We start from the raw sequence: 17,074 nt of genomic DNA on the forward strand, positions 1-17,074 counted from the left end.
GAAAGTCGGACAGACCGTGGGAGAGAGTTCCAGAGGAGGGGTGCAGCCCTTACAAATTCTTGAATGCGAGCATGTGAGGAGGTAATGAGAGAAGAGTTGAGTAGCAGGTCAGTAGAGGAGCGTAGTAAGCGAGTGGGTGAGTATATAGAGATGAGTTCAGAGATGTAGGGTGGGGCAGAGTTATGAAGTGCTTTGAAAGTCAGAGTCATTAATTTGAATTTGATTCTGAAAGGTAACGGGAGCCAGTGCAGGGATTGACAGAATGGCGAGGCAGAGGAGGAGCGGTTGCTGAGGTGTATGAGCCTCGCAGCAGTGTTCATTATGGACTGGAGAGGTGACAGTCTCTGGAGGGGAAGGCCAATTAAAAGAGAATTACAGTCGTCTAGACGTGATATGACGAGAGAGTGAATACGAATTTTGGCAGCATCTTGGGTGATAAATGATCGTATTTTGGATATGTTCCTTAGGTAGAAGTGATATGATTTAATAAGTGACTGGATATGAGGAGTGAATGACAGGGAAGAATCTAGGATAACCCCAGGCCTGGGGAAAGGGGGTGATAGTGGAATTTTTAACTGGGATGGATACTTCCTAGATGTTACTGGTGTTAGTTGGAGGAAAGAGAACCATTTCAGTTTTAGAGAGGTTTAATTTAAGGTAGCGTTGCGACATCCAGGTAGAGATAGGGAACAGGCAGGAGGAGACGCGAATTAGGAGTTCTGGGTGCTGGCTGCTAGACATATTGGCAGTTTCCCAGGTGCCCCCAGTCATGTGACTTTACTGCAAATTGGAGTGGTATCATCCCCTTCCTTCCCCCAGCAGCTTAACAACAGAACAATGATAAGGTAACCAGATAACAGCTCCCTAACACAAGAAAACAGCTGCCTGGAATATCTAAGAACAGCACTCAATAGTAAAATTCAGGTCTCACTGAGACAAAGCAGTTCCATCCTAAAGTGCTGGCTCTTTCTGAAAGCACACGACCAGGCAAAATGACCTGAGATGACCTACATCAAGTTCAACACCTCCATATGAAAACCCAGCATCCATACACACACCCCTCTACTTTTAATTAAATTCTATATACCCATATCTATACTAACTATAGAGCTTAGTATCACAATAGCCTTTGATATTATGTCTGTCCAAAAAATCATCCAAGTCCCTCTTATAGTCATTAACTGAATCAGCATCACAACATCACCCGGCAGTGCATTCCACAACCTCACTGTCCTGACTGTGAAGAACCCCCTACGTTGCTTCAAATGAAAGTTCTTTTCTTCTAGTCTAAAGTGTAATCATGTCCACTCGCATGTGCCTTAGACAACTTGTTATCTACAAAAACCCCTAGATTCTTCTCATCCTTCTCAAGGAAACTCCCAACACACTGCCATTTAGTGTATAACTTGCATCTATATTATTTTTACCAAAGTGCATAACCTGCATTTATCAACATTGAACCTCATTTTCCAGTTTGCTGCCCAGTTTTCCAGTTTAGACAAATCACTCTGCAAAGTGGCAGCATCTTGCATGGAACCTATAGTTCTGCACAATTTAGTATCATCTGCAAAAATAGAAACAGTACTTTCAATGCCCACCTCCAGGTTATTAATAAACAAGTTGAAAAGCAAGGGACCTAGTACAGAGCCCTGCGGTACTCCACTAACAACACTGGTCCAATTAGAAAATGTCTTTGTAGTCTATCTTTTAGCCAGTTCTCTATCCAGGTACAAATACTATTTCTCTAGTCGGCCCTCCTGTCAGTGCAGACGTCAGGGGTTTTGTCTTCATTCACCTCTGGAGGCAGGACAGAAATTTGATCTTTGGCTCTCATGGTCCCTCCCACTGTATATATGGCTTGTCTCCACCTCCTCATCTCAGTTCTTTGTCCTGCCTCGGAGGTGAAGGACATCATTGTTATTTATTTATTTCTTTATTTATTTTTATTTTATTTATTTATTTATTTTTTTTCAGTTATTTAACCAACTTATATTATTCAGGTACGCAAAGCTACCTTGTCTGGAATTAGTGACACGCAGAGCTGTCGCTTTACTACAGTGTTATGGCACGCAGAGCTGCCCCTTCTTATTTTTCATGACGGGCACGCAGAGCTGCTCCCCTATTAAGATCATGTGGCACGCAGAGCTGCCCCCCTTTCTACATTAGGGCACGCAGAGCTGCCCTTCTCCTACTCAGGTAGCATGCGGAGCTACCCGCTTCCGTTTCCAGGGACGACCTTTGGCAAGCAGAGCTGCCTTTTTGAGTTTCCCATACGGCACGCAGAGCTGCCATAGATAGAAGCTAATATGACACGCAGAGCTGCCGCTATTGGTATAATATGGGGCACGCGCAGCTACCTTGTTTTATTTAGGTGTGACGCACAGAACCATATTGCTTACTGAGATACCCTGATGGAAGGACTCAAGGGCCAGGTGGCTCCTTCTATAGTGTGGAAGGACGATATTGCCGTTTCTACTGACCTTAACTGAGCACATGTGAGTAACAGGACAGCTACTGCTGTAATTACTTAGGCGGGAGAGCCGCCGGTTGCTAAGCAACGCACCGGATAGGCGCGCAGCAGTTTCTTCGCGCCATAGAAGGGAGCGTGATGACGTCAGCGCACGCTACGCACAGCGCACACTGTAGAAACTGCGGTGAGAGACAGAACTCCACATAGTTAGCGGTAAGACACAACTGTCGTCACTATGGAGGAAACGGACTCTCTTCAAGAGCTCAGAGAGGTTGTTAAGTCAGTTAAGAAGAAGCGACCTGAAAAGCTACCTAAGTGCAAGGTATGCAAACATTCCCTCAGGAAAACTGAGCGCAACTATTGCGGTGACTGCAAACCCAGCCCCAAACCTTCCTTACCAACCGATCCTCCTGTATTATCCCCACAGATCATTCAGTCACTACCTCCGCAAGAACCTACCTCAGCACCACATACCCCCTCTCAAACCACGCCTCAGAGACATTCTCAGAGTCCCACCCCAATAATCTGGGACAATGAACCTGTTGCCCAGACATCTGATCAGGGACCAGCTCAAATTGGAGAATTTCTCCAATGGATTATGAAAACAGTACAACCACCCCCTACTCACAGGGAACCCAAAAAAGCTACAACTAGCAAGCGTAAAGCACATGTCACATTATCTCACTCCTCAGAATCTGAGGAGGGACAAGCCTCTGATACAGAAGGAGAGGAACTACCGTATATACTCGAGTATAAGCCGTCCCGAGTATAAGCCGAGGTACCTAATTTTACCTCCAAAAACTGGGAAAGCTTATTGACTCGAGTATAAGCCTAGGGTGAGAAATGCAGCAGCTTCTGGTAAGTTTCAATCAAAAAACTGAGGGTTCTTGCTCCCATTGGAGGTGCTGGCGTCTCGTTTTTGGATGCCGGCGACTATTCTTGGACGCCGGCGACTATTCTTGGACGCCGGCGACTATTCTTGGACGCCGGCGACTATTCTTGGACGCCGGCGACTATTCTTGGACGCCGGCGACTATTCTTGGACGCCGGCGACTATTCTTGGACGCCGGCGACTATTCTTGGACGCCGGCGACTGTTTTTGCGCTTGACCCGAGTATAAGCCGAGGTAGAGGTTTTCAGCATATTTTGGGGGCTGAAAAAATCGGCTTATACTCAAGTATATACGGTATGTCTGGAATCAGATAGCTCTGATCACTCACAGCTACATTCTGAGTCAGACTCTGAGAACGAAAATCCTACACCCGCAGCCACTCCAGAGATCGCAAAGCGGCTATTAAGAGAGATGATGCAGACCTTAGAAATCAAGGATGAAACGACAGTTCTCTCAAAGGCAGACAGGCTCCTAGGTGTTCACAAAAAATCTAAATTAACCTTTCCTATATTTAATTCCATCACACAAGCAATTGAGACTGAGTGGTCACAACCAGAACGCCGTATTGCACTTACACAGAGATTCTTTAAAACGTATCCAGTACCAGAAGAGCACCAAAAGAAATGGGATAAGGCCCCAAAGGTGGATTCAGCGGTTGCTCGCTTATCTCGCTACACAGCATTACCGGCGGAGGAAGCGGCTTTCAAGGATCCCTTAGACAGACGTATGGAATCTATACTAAAGAAGTCATACACACAGGCAGCCGCAATGCTTCGACCTGCAGCAGCTTCAGCAGGCCTAGCCCGCACTGTTAGACATTGGGCACAGGAGCTAGCACGACATCCCCCGGAAACCAAACAACAGTTGCAAGGGGAGGTGGAAAGACTTTCTACTGCCATAGCCTTTTTGGCAGACGCATCAATGGAGGTCACAAAACTTGCTGCAAAAACAACAGCAAATGTGGTAGTTGCACGCAGAGCCCTGTGGCTCAGACACTGGACAGGGGATACCGCATCAAAACAGACTTTTGTCGCTAAAGTTTACTGGTGACTCGCTTTTCAGACCTGATTTAAAGCAAATCATATCTGAAGTAACTGGAGGTAAGAGTACCTTCCTGCCCACGGGTAAAAGACCCAGATCTGAACCCACTAATAGATACACAGGCAAGAGATCCTGGTCCTCTCAATCGAGACCTTTTCGTTCCTTTCGCACCTACAACAAAAATCCCTCAACAGAGCAAACCACAAGACGAGGAAGGCAAAACTGGCAGCAACAGGCACGCAATACCAGAAAGCCTATCTCTACCAAACCTAACTCTGCCTGACTCACCACAACGAGTCGGGGCACAACACGTAGGGGGCCGGCTTCAAGAATTCATCGGGATATGGGAAACACATGTGACAGACGATTGGGTGCTATCCATAATCAGACAAGGATACAAGATCCCTTTTTCCCCTTGCCTTCCACTAGGGAGGTTCACCCCATCAACCACTGCTCCTCACAAACTACACTTACTCCAACGGGCGGTGGACACGCTACTTCTCACAGGGGTAATCGAGCAGGTCCCAATATCACAAAGGTACAAGGGGTTCTACTCCAATCTATTTCTAGTTCGCAAAAAGGAAGGATCCTTCCGACCAGTGCTGAATCTAAAACCCCTAAACCCTATGATACTGAAACAAAAATTCAGGATGGAATCAATAAAGTCGGTGATTGCAAACATGGAACCGGACATCTTCATGACGTCCATAGATCTGCAAGACGCCTATTTGCACATACCCATTTCTCCTTGTTCAAGAAAGTATCTCAGATTCGCCATAGGAGGAGAAGCTCATTATCAATTTACGGCGCTGCCGTTTGGTCTTTGTCCAGCACCACGAAGGTTCTCGTACCGATTGTGGCCTACCTCCGGTCTCTGGGAGTCAACATTATCCCATATCTCGACGATTTCTTGATAAAGGCACCCACAGCTCAACAGGCGCACAGAGACACCAACTTGTGTCTGCAGGTGCTAACACAACATGGCTGGTTAATCAACCACAAAAAGAGTTTGCTCACCCCAAGTCAGACGATTGTATTTCTCGGCCTACAATTCAACTCCAATGTCCAAAAGGTGTACTTACCACACGTCAAGGCCTTCAAGTTACAACAGACAACTCTATCAGTCCTCCAACAGGAGGAGACCTCTGCAGAGGACTGCTTGCGTCTCCTGGGACTGATGGTGGCGGCTCTGGAAGCCATACCTTTTGCCAGGTTTCATCTCAGACCCCTGCAGCACAACTTCCTCAGACACTGGAACAGCAATCATCAATTTCTGGAACAGATTATCCCTCTCTGCCAAACGACGAGGAAGGAACTCCTTTGGTGGACAGTTCTGCCAAATCTCGTACAAGGGGGAAGCCTCCAAACCACTTCCTGGGAAGTAGTGACAACTGATGCGAGCCTCAGGGGCTGGGGTGCAGTTTACCACGGACGGACTCTACAAGGGATTTGGTCGACTCAAGAAAGCAAGTTACCCATCAATGTGCTGGAATTGCGAGCTATTGCCCTAGCCCTAGAAGGATGGTCGTCAATCTTGCAATCCCGGGCAGTACGAGTGCAGTCAGACAATGCAACAGCTGTAGCATATGTCAACAAACAGGGCGGCACACGCAGCCATGCAGGAAGTCTCCCGCATACTCACCTGGGCGGAAAGCACGGTGACCAACATCTCCGCAGTGTTCATCCCAGGGGTACAGAACTGGGAAGCGGATTACCTGAGCAGAATCTCCATGGACCAGGGAGAGTGGTCCTTGCACGACGGGTTATTTCAGCAACTGACCCGAAGGTGGGGGACCCCGGAGGTGGACATGTTCGCTTCCAGAATCAACAAAAAACTCCCACTTTACTGCACCAGAACGAGAGACCCAAAGGCGTTCCTAATAGACGCCCTAGTGGTATCATGGGACTTCAACCTAGTGTATGCTTTCCCACCCTTAGCGATTCTACCCAGGGTAATCAGAAAAATAAAACAATCCAACGGAACTACCATTTTAATTGCACCAGACTGGCCAAACAGAGTTTGGTACACGGATCTCATCACACTATCCATAGCCCCTCCGTGGCGATTGCCTCTACTTCCAGACTTACTAACACAAGGGCCAATCAAGCATCCAAATGTAGCAATGCTCAGATTGACTGCCTGGCTCTTGAGACCAACTGGTATTTACAGCGTGGTTTCTCACGGACGGCAGTGAACATTTTGTTACAAGCTAGAAAGCCGTCCACCTCAAAGGTGTACTATAAGACCTGGAAGACATTTATCACCTGGTGCACTCACAGGGATATTCCTTGGGATTCTGTTAATTCAACTCAAGTTATAGAATTTTTAGCAGACGGGTTCCAGAAGGGACTCGCTCTCCGTACACTAAAGACTCAGATTTCCGCACTAACTGCTTTGACTCATAGGAGATGGGCAAATTATCCTACTGTACAACATTTCATAAAGGGAGTAACTAGAGCCCGGCCTCCTCTTAGGGAACCATTGGCTACTTGGAGTCTACCTTTGGTTCTCACAGGATTACAACGACCACCCTTTGAACCGTTATCGACGTGTGAGCTGAAGTGGTTGTCACTAAAAGTTGCCTTCTTGATTGTGATTACATCTGCAAAACGGGTTTCCGAGTTAGCAGCCCTTTCCTGCAGGGAGCCATGGCTCACGTTACACCAAGATAAAGCGGTCCTCAGGACCACACCTGGTTTTCTTCCAAAGGTAGTATCCGAACGACATATGAACCAAGATATCATTTTACCTTCTTTTTGCCCAAATCCATCGAATGATAAGGAAGCAAAACTGCATACGTTAGATGTTAGGGCGCTTCGTATTTATCTCAAGAGGTCAGAGGAATTTAGGCGTTCAGATTCCTTACTTGTTTCGTATGCTACCGCACACAAGGGCCGCCCTGTGTCAAAGAGGACTATAGCACGTTGGCTCGTTGATACTATCAACAAAGTTTATGATGACAGTGGTAGTGGAAGACCGTTTTCCGTCAAAGCTCACTCCACAAGAGCACAAAGCACTTCGTGGGCGTTACAGAATCTGGCTACAGCGGAACAGATCTGCCAGGCAGCTACTTGGGTTTCTCCGAATACGTTCATTAAGTTTTATAAGTTAAATGTTCATGCTTCTACATCGGCCACATTTGGCCGCAAAGTTCTGCAGGCTGCAGTTGCACAATACGACTAAAATCAGTTCACAAGTGTCAATGCCCACCCTAGATATGTTAAAGCTTTTGGACGTCCCCTGACGTCTGCACTGACAGGAGGGCCGACTAGAGAAAGAAAGATTTTAGACTTACCGGAAAATCTTTTTCTAGTAGGCCCGAACTGTCAGTGCAGTAAGTCCCACCCAGGCTGATTTTAGTATGGGCATCGGGACTTCTTTCTCGCTCTCTTCTATCTGTGTCTCTTCATCTTCCTTCTATCTGTACTATCTCCACCGGCTGAGCTTTACAACGGAACTGAGATGAGGAGGTGGAGACAAGCCATATATACAGTGGGAGGGACCATGAGAGCCAAAGATCAAATTTCTGTCCTGCCTCCAGAGGTGAATGAAGACAAAACCCCTGACGTCTGCACTGACAGTTCGGGCCTACTAGAAAAAGATTTTCCGGTAAGTCTAAAATCTTTCTGTTCCAGGCCAACATTCCTTAATTTAACCAGTAACCTTTTTTGTGGCATCAAATGCTTTAGCAAAGTCTAAGTAAATCACATCCACTGCCATCCCAGAAGAAATTAAAGGAACAGAATCCCTTTAAATAGCTTAGGACAACTGTACCAACAGACCGGAGGCAAAACCAAACAAAATTGATTTGATAAGAATGTATAGCAGTTTAATTTTTGCTTATGTGCAGACCATCTTATTAAACTTTCAGGCTGCCATTTAACCATTTGTTTTTCTAGTGTCAGTGACCATTTCTTGTACACTACAGTTATGGGACAAGCCAGAGCTTCAGTGCACTTAAATGCAAATATCTGTATCAGATATAATGGAATAGATCTACAGTGATATTTGTCTACCAGCCTTAGTTCTTTAAACTTGTATGCTGGTGGAAAGCCTGAAAAGGCACTGCCAAAGAATGAGCATGCTCTAACATTTCAGAGGACACTTATTTTGTGTATAGTATAAATTAAGAGCACACAGGTTTACCAATAGCCTGTTTTCTTACACCAAAAACGCCATTTAAGATACATTACAGCTCATAACATCCAGATACCTGCTAAGGGAGCCTGGTAGGGCACAACTGTTTTCCTCTGCCGGAATTCATAACGTTTTTGGTTATCTTCTTCTCCATCTTCATCCTCCTCCTCCTCATCATCATCATCATCATCGTCATCATCATCTTCATGCTCATCTTCATCCTCCTCTTCATCCTCGTCATCTTCTTGCTCTTCCTCTTCTTCAGAAGTTTCTAAATTAATTGAAAGATTGGTTCAGAAAGCTGCTGCATGGTTGATTAAAACACCCCACTGTAGTAATAAGTCACTGATTTCAATAGTCCAACACACTGCAGCTTTGTTAGCCTTTTTTTCAAGCTTTGACTCTACAACTGTATTTTATAAACATTTACATGGGAGAATATTACATAAAATATCTTTAAATGTGATATTATAGAACCAACTGGCTCAGATGGGGTTAGGGTCTTGGAAACTTCACAAGTCTACCTCTACTGCTGCAACAATGGAATGCTTGAATCTTTCATATCTAGAACCTTCACCATGTGCCACTGAGGATACGCATTAATGGAAAATCTATTCATGCAGACAGATGTAGTGTCGGCGATATTTAGTAATTCATTGTCTTTGTCAACAGCAGACTTAAAGGAATTGTTCAGTGTGAAAATAAAAACTGGGTAAATAGATAGGTTGGGCAAAATAAAAAATGTTTCTAATATAGTTAGTTAGCCAAAAATGTAATGTATAAAGGCTGGAGTGATTTGATGTATAACATATCAGTCTGAACACTACTTTTCAGCTCTCTTGGTTAACACTGACTGGTTGCCCTGGTTACCAGGCAGTATCCAATCAGAGACTTGAGGGGGGGGCCACATGGGTCATATCTGTTGCTTTTGAATCTGAGCTGAATGCTGAGGATCAGTTACAAACTCACTGAACAGAAATGTACCATGTGGCCCCCCTTCAAGTCGCTGACTAACTCAGATTTATAGAGATGAAAAGCAGGAAGTTGGATTCTGGCTGTTTTATTAGACATCTGTTCACTCCAGCCTTTATATATTACATTTTTGGCTAACTAACTATATTAGAAACATTTTTTATTTTGCCCAGCCTATCTATTTACCCAGTTTTTATTTTCACACTGAACTATTCCTTTAAAAGATGAGAAATAGAAATTAACCCTTACCACCACTTTCCTCTTGATTATCTGTGGTTTCCTCATCCAATTGTGCAGCACCACGTTTTTGCTTCACCCGTGAATACATATCAATGCTCTCCTGAAAGTAGAAACGAGAAAATCAATTCATACTTACCGAGATTTTCTTTTCCTGGACTGTAACATGGCAGTGGGCACACTATGGGTTAATCCCCCCTGCCTCGTGATTGGACAGGTTTTCCTCAATAAAAACTTACTTCCGCCCCCTGGCCGCCATCTTTGACGTACTGGAGTCTCCCCCAAACAGGGTGGGAAGCTGTGCCCACTGCCATGTTACAGTCCAGGAAAAGAAAATCTCGGTAAGTATGAATTGATTTTCTCGTTTCCTGTTCCTTCCACATGGCAGTGGGCACACTATGGGATGTACAAAAGATCAACACAATTGCTGGGAGGGAATATTTTAATTATCAGGTAGAGCAGACTGCAGAACGGCTGAACCGAAAGCCGAGCATTTTTTCATGAAAACATCAAAGTGATAGTGTTTAGCAAACGTATGAAGGGAGGACCAGACTGCCGCCTTGCAGATGTCCTCCGCCGAAGCCCTGGAATGGAATGCCCAGGACGCAGCCAATGCCCTCGTGGAGTGCGCTTTTACATTAGAGGGTACACTGTCTTGTTGAGAGTTATAAGCCAGATGTATGCATTGCTTGATCCAATTGGCTATTGTCGACTTGGAAGGCTGAGTTCCTGCTTTGTTCCCAGAGGGGATTGCCAGGAGGGATTCGGTCTTCCTGAAGGTCTTGACTCTATCTAAATAGATAGACAGGCATCTAATGACATCCAGAGTGTGTAGACGTATTTCCTCATCCGACTTCGGATCTTGGAAGAAGGATGGCAATATGATATCTTGGGATGTATGAAAGTCGGAGAGTCTTTTAGGTCGAAACTCGTCTGTTGTTCTTAAGATAACTCTGTCTTGTAAGAAAGAAAGTTTGCCTTCTTGTATTGACAGGGCTTGCAGCTCGCACACTCGCCTTGCTGATGTAATCGCTAGAAGGAAGCACATCTTGAGTGTCAGAAACTTGAGGGGTACCGTGTCCAAAGGTTCGAAAGGTTCCTTAGTTAAGGAGTTTAGGACTAAGTTGAGGTCCCAAGGGGGAACGATTGAGCGGACTCTAGGTCTGAGTCTTCTTAACCCTTGGAAAAATCTTTTTACCAGGGCGTGTTGAGCCCAAGGAGTTTCGGAGAAATGAGATATAGCCGAGACCTGGCCTTTAATAGTGGAATTGCTGAGGCCTCTATCAACCCCTTGCTGAAGGAACTCTATTAGCTTGATTTCTGATAGGTTTTGGTGATTCAAGTCATTAGATTTTCCCCAGTCCAGAAATTTCTCCCATACCGTGAAATACTTTTGGATGGTGGAAGATTTCCTAGCTGCTAAAAGTGTGGAAATTGAATTAGCAGATAACCCAGATGATCTCAGGTTCCTCCTTTCAAGAGCCATGCCGTCAAGTGTAGTCTCTCGGGATGAGGATGAAAGATTACCCCCTGGCTGAGGAGATCCGGGATGACCGGAAGGGTGAGAGGTTGTTCGACTGCTAGTCGTAGGAGGAGAGGAAACCATGGTCTCCTTGGCCAGAGTGGGGCTACTAACACCACTTCCGTTCGATCCTCTTTGATCTTGTCTAAGATCCGGGGAATCAGGGGAAATGGAGGGAAGATGTATGGTCTGTGGAAGTTCCATGTTATTGAGAATGCATCTTTGAAAGCTGCCCCTTTGTCTAGGCCCCAAGACACAAAGGTTGCCAGTTTCGTGTTTCTGCTCGTTGCCATTAGGTCTAGGGCAAAAGGACCCCATTTTGATTGGATGAGGAGGAATGCTTTTTGGTTTAGTTCCCATTCTCCCGGAATCACATGAGAGCGGCTCAATTTGTCTGCTAGAGAGTTCTGACAGCCTGGGACATGAACTGCTTTTAGGTCTGTCAGGTGGAGTTCCACCCAAGAGTACATATGAGTGGTCAAGGTTAATAGCTCTCGTGATTTTGTTCCACCTTGTTTGTTGACATAAGTCACCGCCGTCATGTTGTCTGACCTGATCTGTACCGCTTTTCCTTGGACTAGGTGTTGGAATTTGAGGAGACTTAGGAAGATGGCTTTCAATTCCTTCCAGTTGGACGATTTGCGTTTCTCTTCCTTGTTCCAGTTCCCCAGTACCCTGTGATTCCCTAGGTGTGCCCCCCATCCTGTCTTGCTGGCATCCGTTGTGATGGTGATCCAATTTTTTGGAAGAAGACAAATGGGTTGTAGGAGATTCACTTCCTGTAGCCACCAATTGAGAGATGCCATGGTAGCTGGGCTTAAACTGATGAGTTGATTGGGGTTCATATAGTCGTGGTCCCAATTCGAGAGAAACTCCTTCTGGAGTGCTCTGGTGTGCATTCTGGCCCACTTGACGCAATCTGATGTGGATCCTAGTTTCCCCAAGATTTGTTGGCATATTCGTGCTGTTGTCATGGGGAATCGCGTGAGGGCTAGGGCCGTTTCTCTGATCTCTGGAATCTTCCTTGTTGGGAGGCTTAAGGATAGAGTCCGAGTGTTTATTAGGACTCCCAGAAATTCTAATTCTTGGGTAGGTTGAGTGTGGCTCTTTTCCCAGTTGATCAACCAGCCCAGGCTCTGAAGATATGTAGAGGTTGTGAGAAGGTGAGCCCTCAGAAGATCCCTGTTGGGGCATATGATTAGGAGATCGTCGAGGTAAGCAAAAATTTGTATTCCTGCTAGTCTCAGATTGGCTATTACTGGTGCCAGGACCTTGGTGAATATTCTTGGGGCCGTCGCGAGTCCAAAAGGTAGGGCACGGTATTGAAAGTGTCGGTTTAGAATGTTGAACCTCAAGTATTTTCTGTGGCGCTTTGTTACTGGGATGTGTAAATAAGCGTCTTTCAGGTCCAGCTTTGCTAGCCAGTCCCCTTGTTCTATGCAATGAGATATTGACTTTAGGGTCTCCATTCTGAATGAGGGGATGTGAAGATTGCGGTTGAGCAATTGTAGGTTCAGGATGACTCTGAATTCTCCGTTTGCTTTTCTCCGAAGAAACAAGTGGGAGTACAGACCTTGGTATCTTTGGTCCCTGGGCACTACAGATATTATCTTTTTCTCTAGTAGTTCTCGTATAATGAAGGTTAGCACTTTCCTTCCTTCCGGGGACATGCGTCTGTCTGAGGACATAAAATTGGTAGGTGGGAAGCTTTTGAATTCCAAGTTGTATCCGTTTGATACTATGTCTGTCACCCAAGTGTCTTTTATTTCCCGAGCCCACTCCGTCTTGAAAAGAGAGAGTCTGCCTCCTACAATGGACTGAGGGGGCTCCAAGACCTTCATGCCCTTTTTTCCTGTTTTTGAACGCTTTTCCCAGGAAAGGGACTGGTCTTTAGATTTCCATTGTCTGGAAAAAGGTTCCCTGGTTTATATTGTTTGGCATCTTTGTAATTAGGTCTAGAGGTGAATCTGCCTCTGACCTGTCTCCCATCTCGCCTATCCTGAGGGAGAAAGGGTGATTTCCCTGCGGACATTTTGGATATAATTTGATCCAATTCTGGTCCGAACAGTAGGTTACCCCTAAAGGGTAGGGAGCAAAGGTTATGTTTGGATTGTGGATCCGCGTTCCAGTGTCTTAACCAAAGACCTCTTCTCGCGGTTACTGACAGACTCATGGATTTCCCTGCCAGTTTGACCATATCCATGGATGCCTCGGCTACAAAATCGTTTGCCACCTTGATATCTTGTAGCATGTAGGCCAGTTTGCTCCTGTCTTCGCCTTTTCTAATAGCTTCTTCCAGTTCTTGTAGCCAGATATTGTTGGCTCTGGTGACGGAGGTAATGGCCACGGCAGCTTTACAAGTAGCTCCTCCTGCTACGTAAGCTCTTTTGAGTGAGGCATCTTGCCTCCTTTCCATGGGGTCTCGAAGTGAAACCCCTTCGTCCACTGGAAGTGTGGTTCTTCTGGCCACGCGAGTGATCGCCGCGTCCACTTTGGGAGCGAATTCCCAGGCTTTGGATTGGTCTGATGGAAAGGGAAACATCTTTCTGAATCTTCTTGAAATAGTGAATTTTCTATCTGGATTTTCCCATTCAGAGTCTACTGTCTTCTGAATAAATTCATGAATAGGAAACAAATGATTTTTCTTTGCTATAGATTTGAACATTTTGTCTTTTTTGGTTGGAGATTGTGATTTTTCTTCCAAATCCAAGGTTTTCCTTAAAGCTTTGATTAAGGGCTCTACTAGATCTGTGTTGAAAGCTGAATCTTCAATGGAACTGGTGGTTGATAGCTCTCCATCTGATTCTGGGCTATCCCTTCTTGGTTCAATACCTCGGCCTTCCAGACTGCTGCCTTGCAGATATCCTCCGCCGATGAATGCTACACCTTCTGGAGCTTCAATAGCACTAGGTGTTGTTTGGTCTAAGCCGCTGAGATGAGGGCTGATATTTTTAAGCACGTTATCCGTCACTTGTGTAACCATATCAGCCATGGATTTGTTAAATGACTCCTTCATCCAAGACATGAACTCATTGAATTGGGCCGGATTCCCTTCCGGATTCTGTATGCATTTGGCACAGGAATTGCTGTCTGGCAAAGCTGGATTGTTGCAGGAAGCGCATTGTCTCCTATTGGATTTTCTTCTCTGACTTCCAGGGGAGCTCCTGTCAAGAGAAGAATACAATTAGCCCTGTTTAAGTTAAGCAATGTATATTCCCATGTGAAAAGACATCCAATCTTCGCCTCTCGTAATAACTCACCCCCTTGAGCCCGAATGAGAGCGTCTGGAACTCATGAGAATAATCCTAATTCTGACCCTGGAAGGAGAGGAACACATATATCCAGGGTGTCCTGCTCATTCATGTGGGCTTAACGTAATAAACAGAGGTGTACTTACAGTTGTACCCTCTGAACCGCACAAAGGCACTCAGGCAAACAGTTGTCTTACCAGTCTGGCAGCTTGAGGGGGAAATGGCGCCCAGAATTTAAATTTTTCGCGCCAATCTGCTTCCGTGCGTCATTTCCGCTCGTTTTCGCGCCTTGGCGTCAATATCGAGCGTGCGTCAGCGTCCGCGTCCATGCGGTCGCGCTCCCGCAAAAAAAAAAAAAACGCTGGCGCCGTCGCCATGTTGGCTGTGGAAGCAACGGTGTCTTATTGCGCATGCGCCATTTACACGGCATTGCGTCTGACCGCACCGGGGGCACAATTTGGCCATAAGCCCGTCGGCTTCTCCAAGAGCTCACACAAGGATAAAAGACCTCGGCTCAGGAGCTTCAGCAGGAGAGAGGCAGTCTGCTGGACATCAGGGGGGAGCGACAGGAGGAAAAAAGATGGCGGCCAGGGGGCGGAAGTAAGTTTTTATTGAGGAAAACCTGTCCAATCACGAGGCAGGGGGGATTAACCCATAGTGTGCCCACTGCCATGTGGAAGGAACAGGAAAAGGGGGATTATATAAATAAGACAATAGTGAATAAAGGAAACATTTACACACATGTATGCGGTTTACTACAAACAGGTTTCAAAAAGTAGCTTTAGACTTTTTTTTAAATACATACTTCAGTGCTATTGAAGACTTCACGATCATCAAGCTCCCGAAGACGTCGGCGCCGCATTTTCTTCATATGGTCCATCTTTTGCAGAACAGCTTCTGCGGTACTATGAGAAAGTGTTTACAATAAGCGTGTGCTTCACAAACGGCATTTCAGAATCTACATTATAACAAGCACTGGGAAAGTGATCTAAGGAAAAAGCCTTGTATAGCACAAGCTTGTGTGAAAAATCAATATACAAAAAGGTACACATCTGATGGGATGGACAGGACAATAAACTTAAAGGGATCCTATCATCGGAAAACATGTTTTTTTTCAAAACACATCAGTTAATAGTGCTACGCCAGCAGAATTCTGCACTGAAATCCATTTCTCAAAAGAACAAACAGATTTTTTTATATTCAATTTTGAAATCTGACATGGGGCTAGACATTTTGTCAATTTCCCAGCTGCCCCTGGTCATGTGACTTGTGCCTGCACTTTAGAAGAGAAATGCTTTCTGGCAGGCTGCGGTTTTTCCTTCTCAATGTAACTGAATGTGTCTCAGTGAGACATGGGTTTTTACTATCGAGTGTTGTTCTTAGATCTACCAGGCAGCTGTTATCTTGTGTTAGGGAGCTGCTATCTGGTTACCTTCCCTTTGTTCTGCTGTTAGGCTGCTGGGGGGGGGGGGGGAGGGAGGGGGTGATATCACTCCAACTTGCAGTTCAGCAGTAAAGAGTGATTGAAGTTTATCAGAGCACAAGTCACATGACTTAGGGCAGCTGGGAAATTGACAATATGTCTAGCCCCATGTCAGATTTCAAAATTGAATATCAAAAAAAAATCTGTTTGCTCTTTTGAGAAATGGATTTCAGTGCAGAATTCTGCTGGAGTAGCACTATTAACTGATTCATTTTGGAAAAAAAATTTTCCCATGACAGTATCCCTTTAAAGTATCCAAAATGTAGCAGACAGCACCATCAAAGGATATGTTAAAAAAAGCCTTTATGGTCTGGACAGATACGTTTCAAGCCAATTCGTGGGCCTTTATCAGCCTTGAGAAAGGGCCCAGTCAGGATACGAAAAGTTGCCTTGTATGTATCTACTTTTGTTTTGGGACAATAAAGCAACTTTGATGCACTAATCTTCAAGTCTGTGGTGTGCTACAGTGTACCTGATTTACTAAACGTTTCTTGGATCACAGGCGGATGGGTCCTTACACTGTTAAGCACCCTACCCATCAAAAAGGGTTCCTTCTACAGGTAGAAGCTCTTCATATTTGTGTGATCCAGAATCATGTCACAGAACTACACAACATGCTCTTGGATATTTTTGAATATTGGACTTTGAATTTGCTTCGAACAAGGCAAAATATATAGTAGTATTTTGGGAGAACTATTCAAGCTTACTTTGTTATGAGCTTATCAAACAGAACAGACTGGTTAGTGGTGCTGTAAAGGCTTCTCCTAATCCTTCCACTCCGGCGAACTTCTACATCTCCGTTCACTTGATGGGCAGCAGCCTTTTCTGTGTTTCTTGTTCTCCTCGAGGTTTCACAAGCTGAGGTTACTAGTTCTTCTGTTTCTAGTTCTGAAACATTTCAATTATTTAACTGTAAATATTAAAGTGAAGTTCACCTGAAAAAGCATAGAGTGATGACAACTGGCCAGATATTTGCACTGATCTTACAATTTGGAAGAACTGTATTTCAAGACCAAGCAATAACTGCAAACAAAAGGAAACTTTATTTAAAAACAAAAACCATGCTGC

General features: G+C 45.1%; 1 protein-coding gene across 2 annotated transcripts in view; it reads right to left on the minus strand.

Moving 5' to 3' along the window:
- atad2.L (ATPase family, AAA domain containing 2 L homeolog) overlaps nt 1–17,074 on the minus strand; it is a 59,650-nt gene that overhangs the window by 32,219 nt on the left and 10,357 nt on the right. For both annotated transcript variants that reach the window (XM_041566629.1, XM_041566628.1), the window contains exons 4-7: nt 16,714–16,894; nt 15,329–15,428; nt 9,763–9,853; nt 8,618–8,812 (exon numbers count right to left, since the gene is read on the minus strand). In XM_041566629.1, coding sequence (XP_041422563.1) covers nt 8,618–8,812; nt 9,763–9,853; nt 15,329–15,428; nt 16,714–16,894 — 567 coding nt within the window. The remainder of the gene's footprint in view (nt 1–8,617; nt 8,813–9,762; nt 9,854–15,328; nt 15,429–16,713; nt 16,895–17,074) is intronic.

Source organism: Xenopus laevis, chromosome 6L (assembly GCF_017654675.1).
Source record: "Xenopus laevis strain J_2021 chromosome 6L, Xenopus_laevis_v10.1, whole genome shotgun sequence".
NCBI lineage: Eukaryota > Metazoa > Chordata > Amphibia > Anura > Pipidae > Xenopus > Xenopus laevis.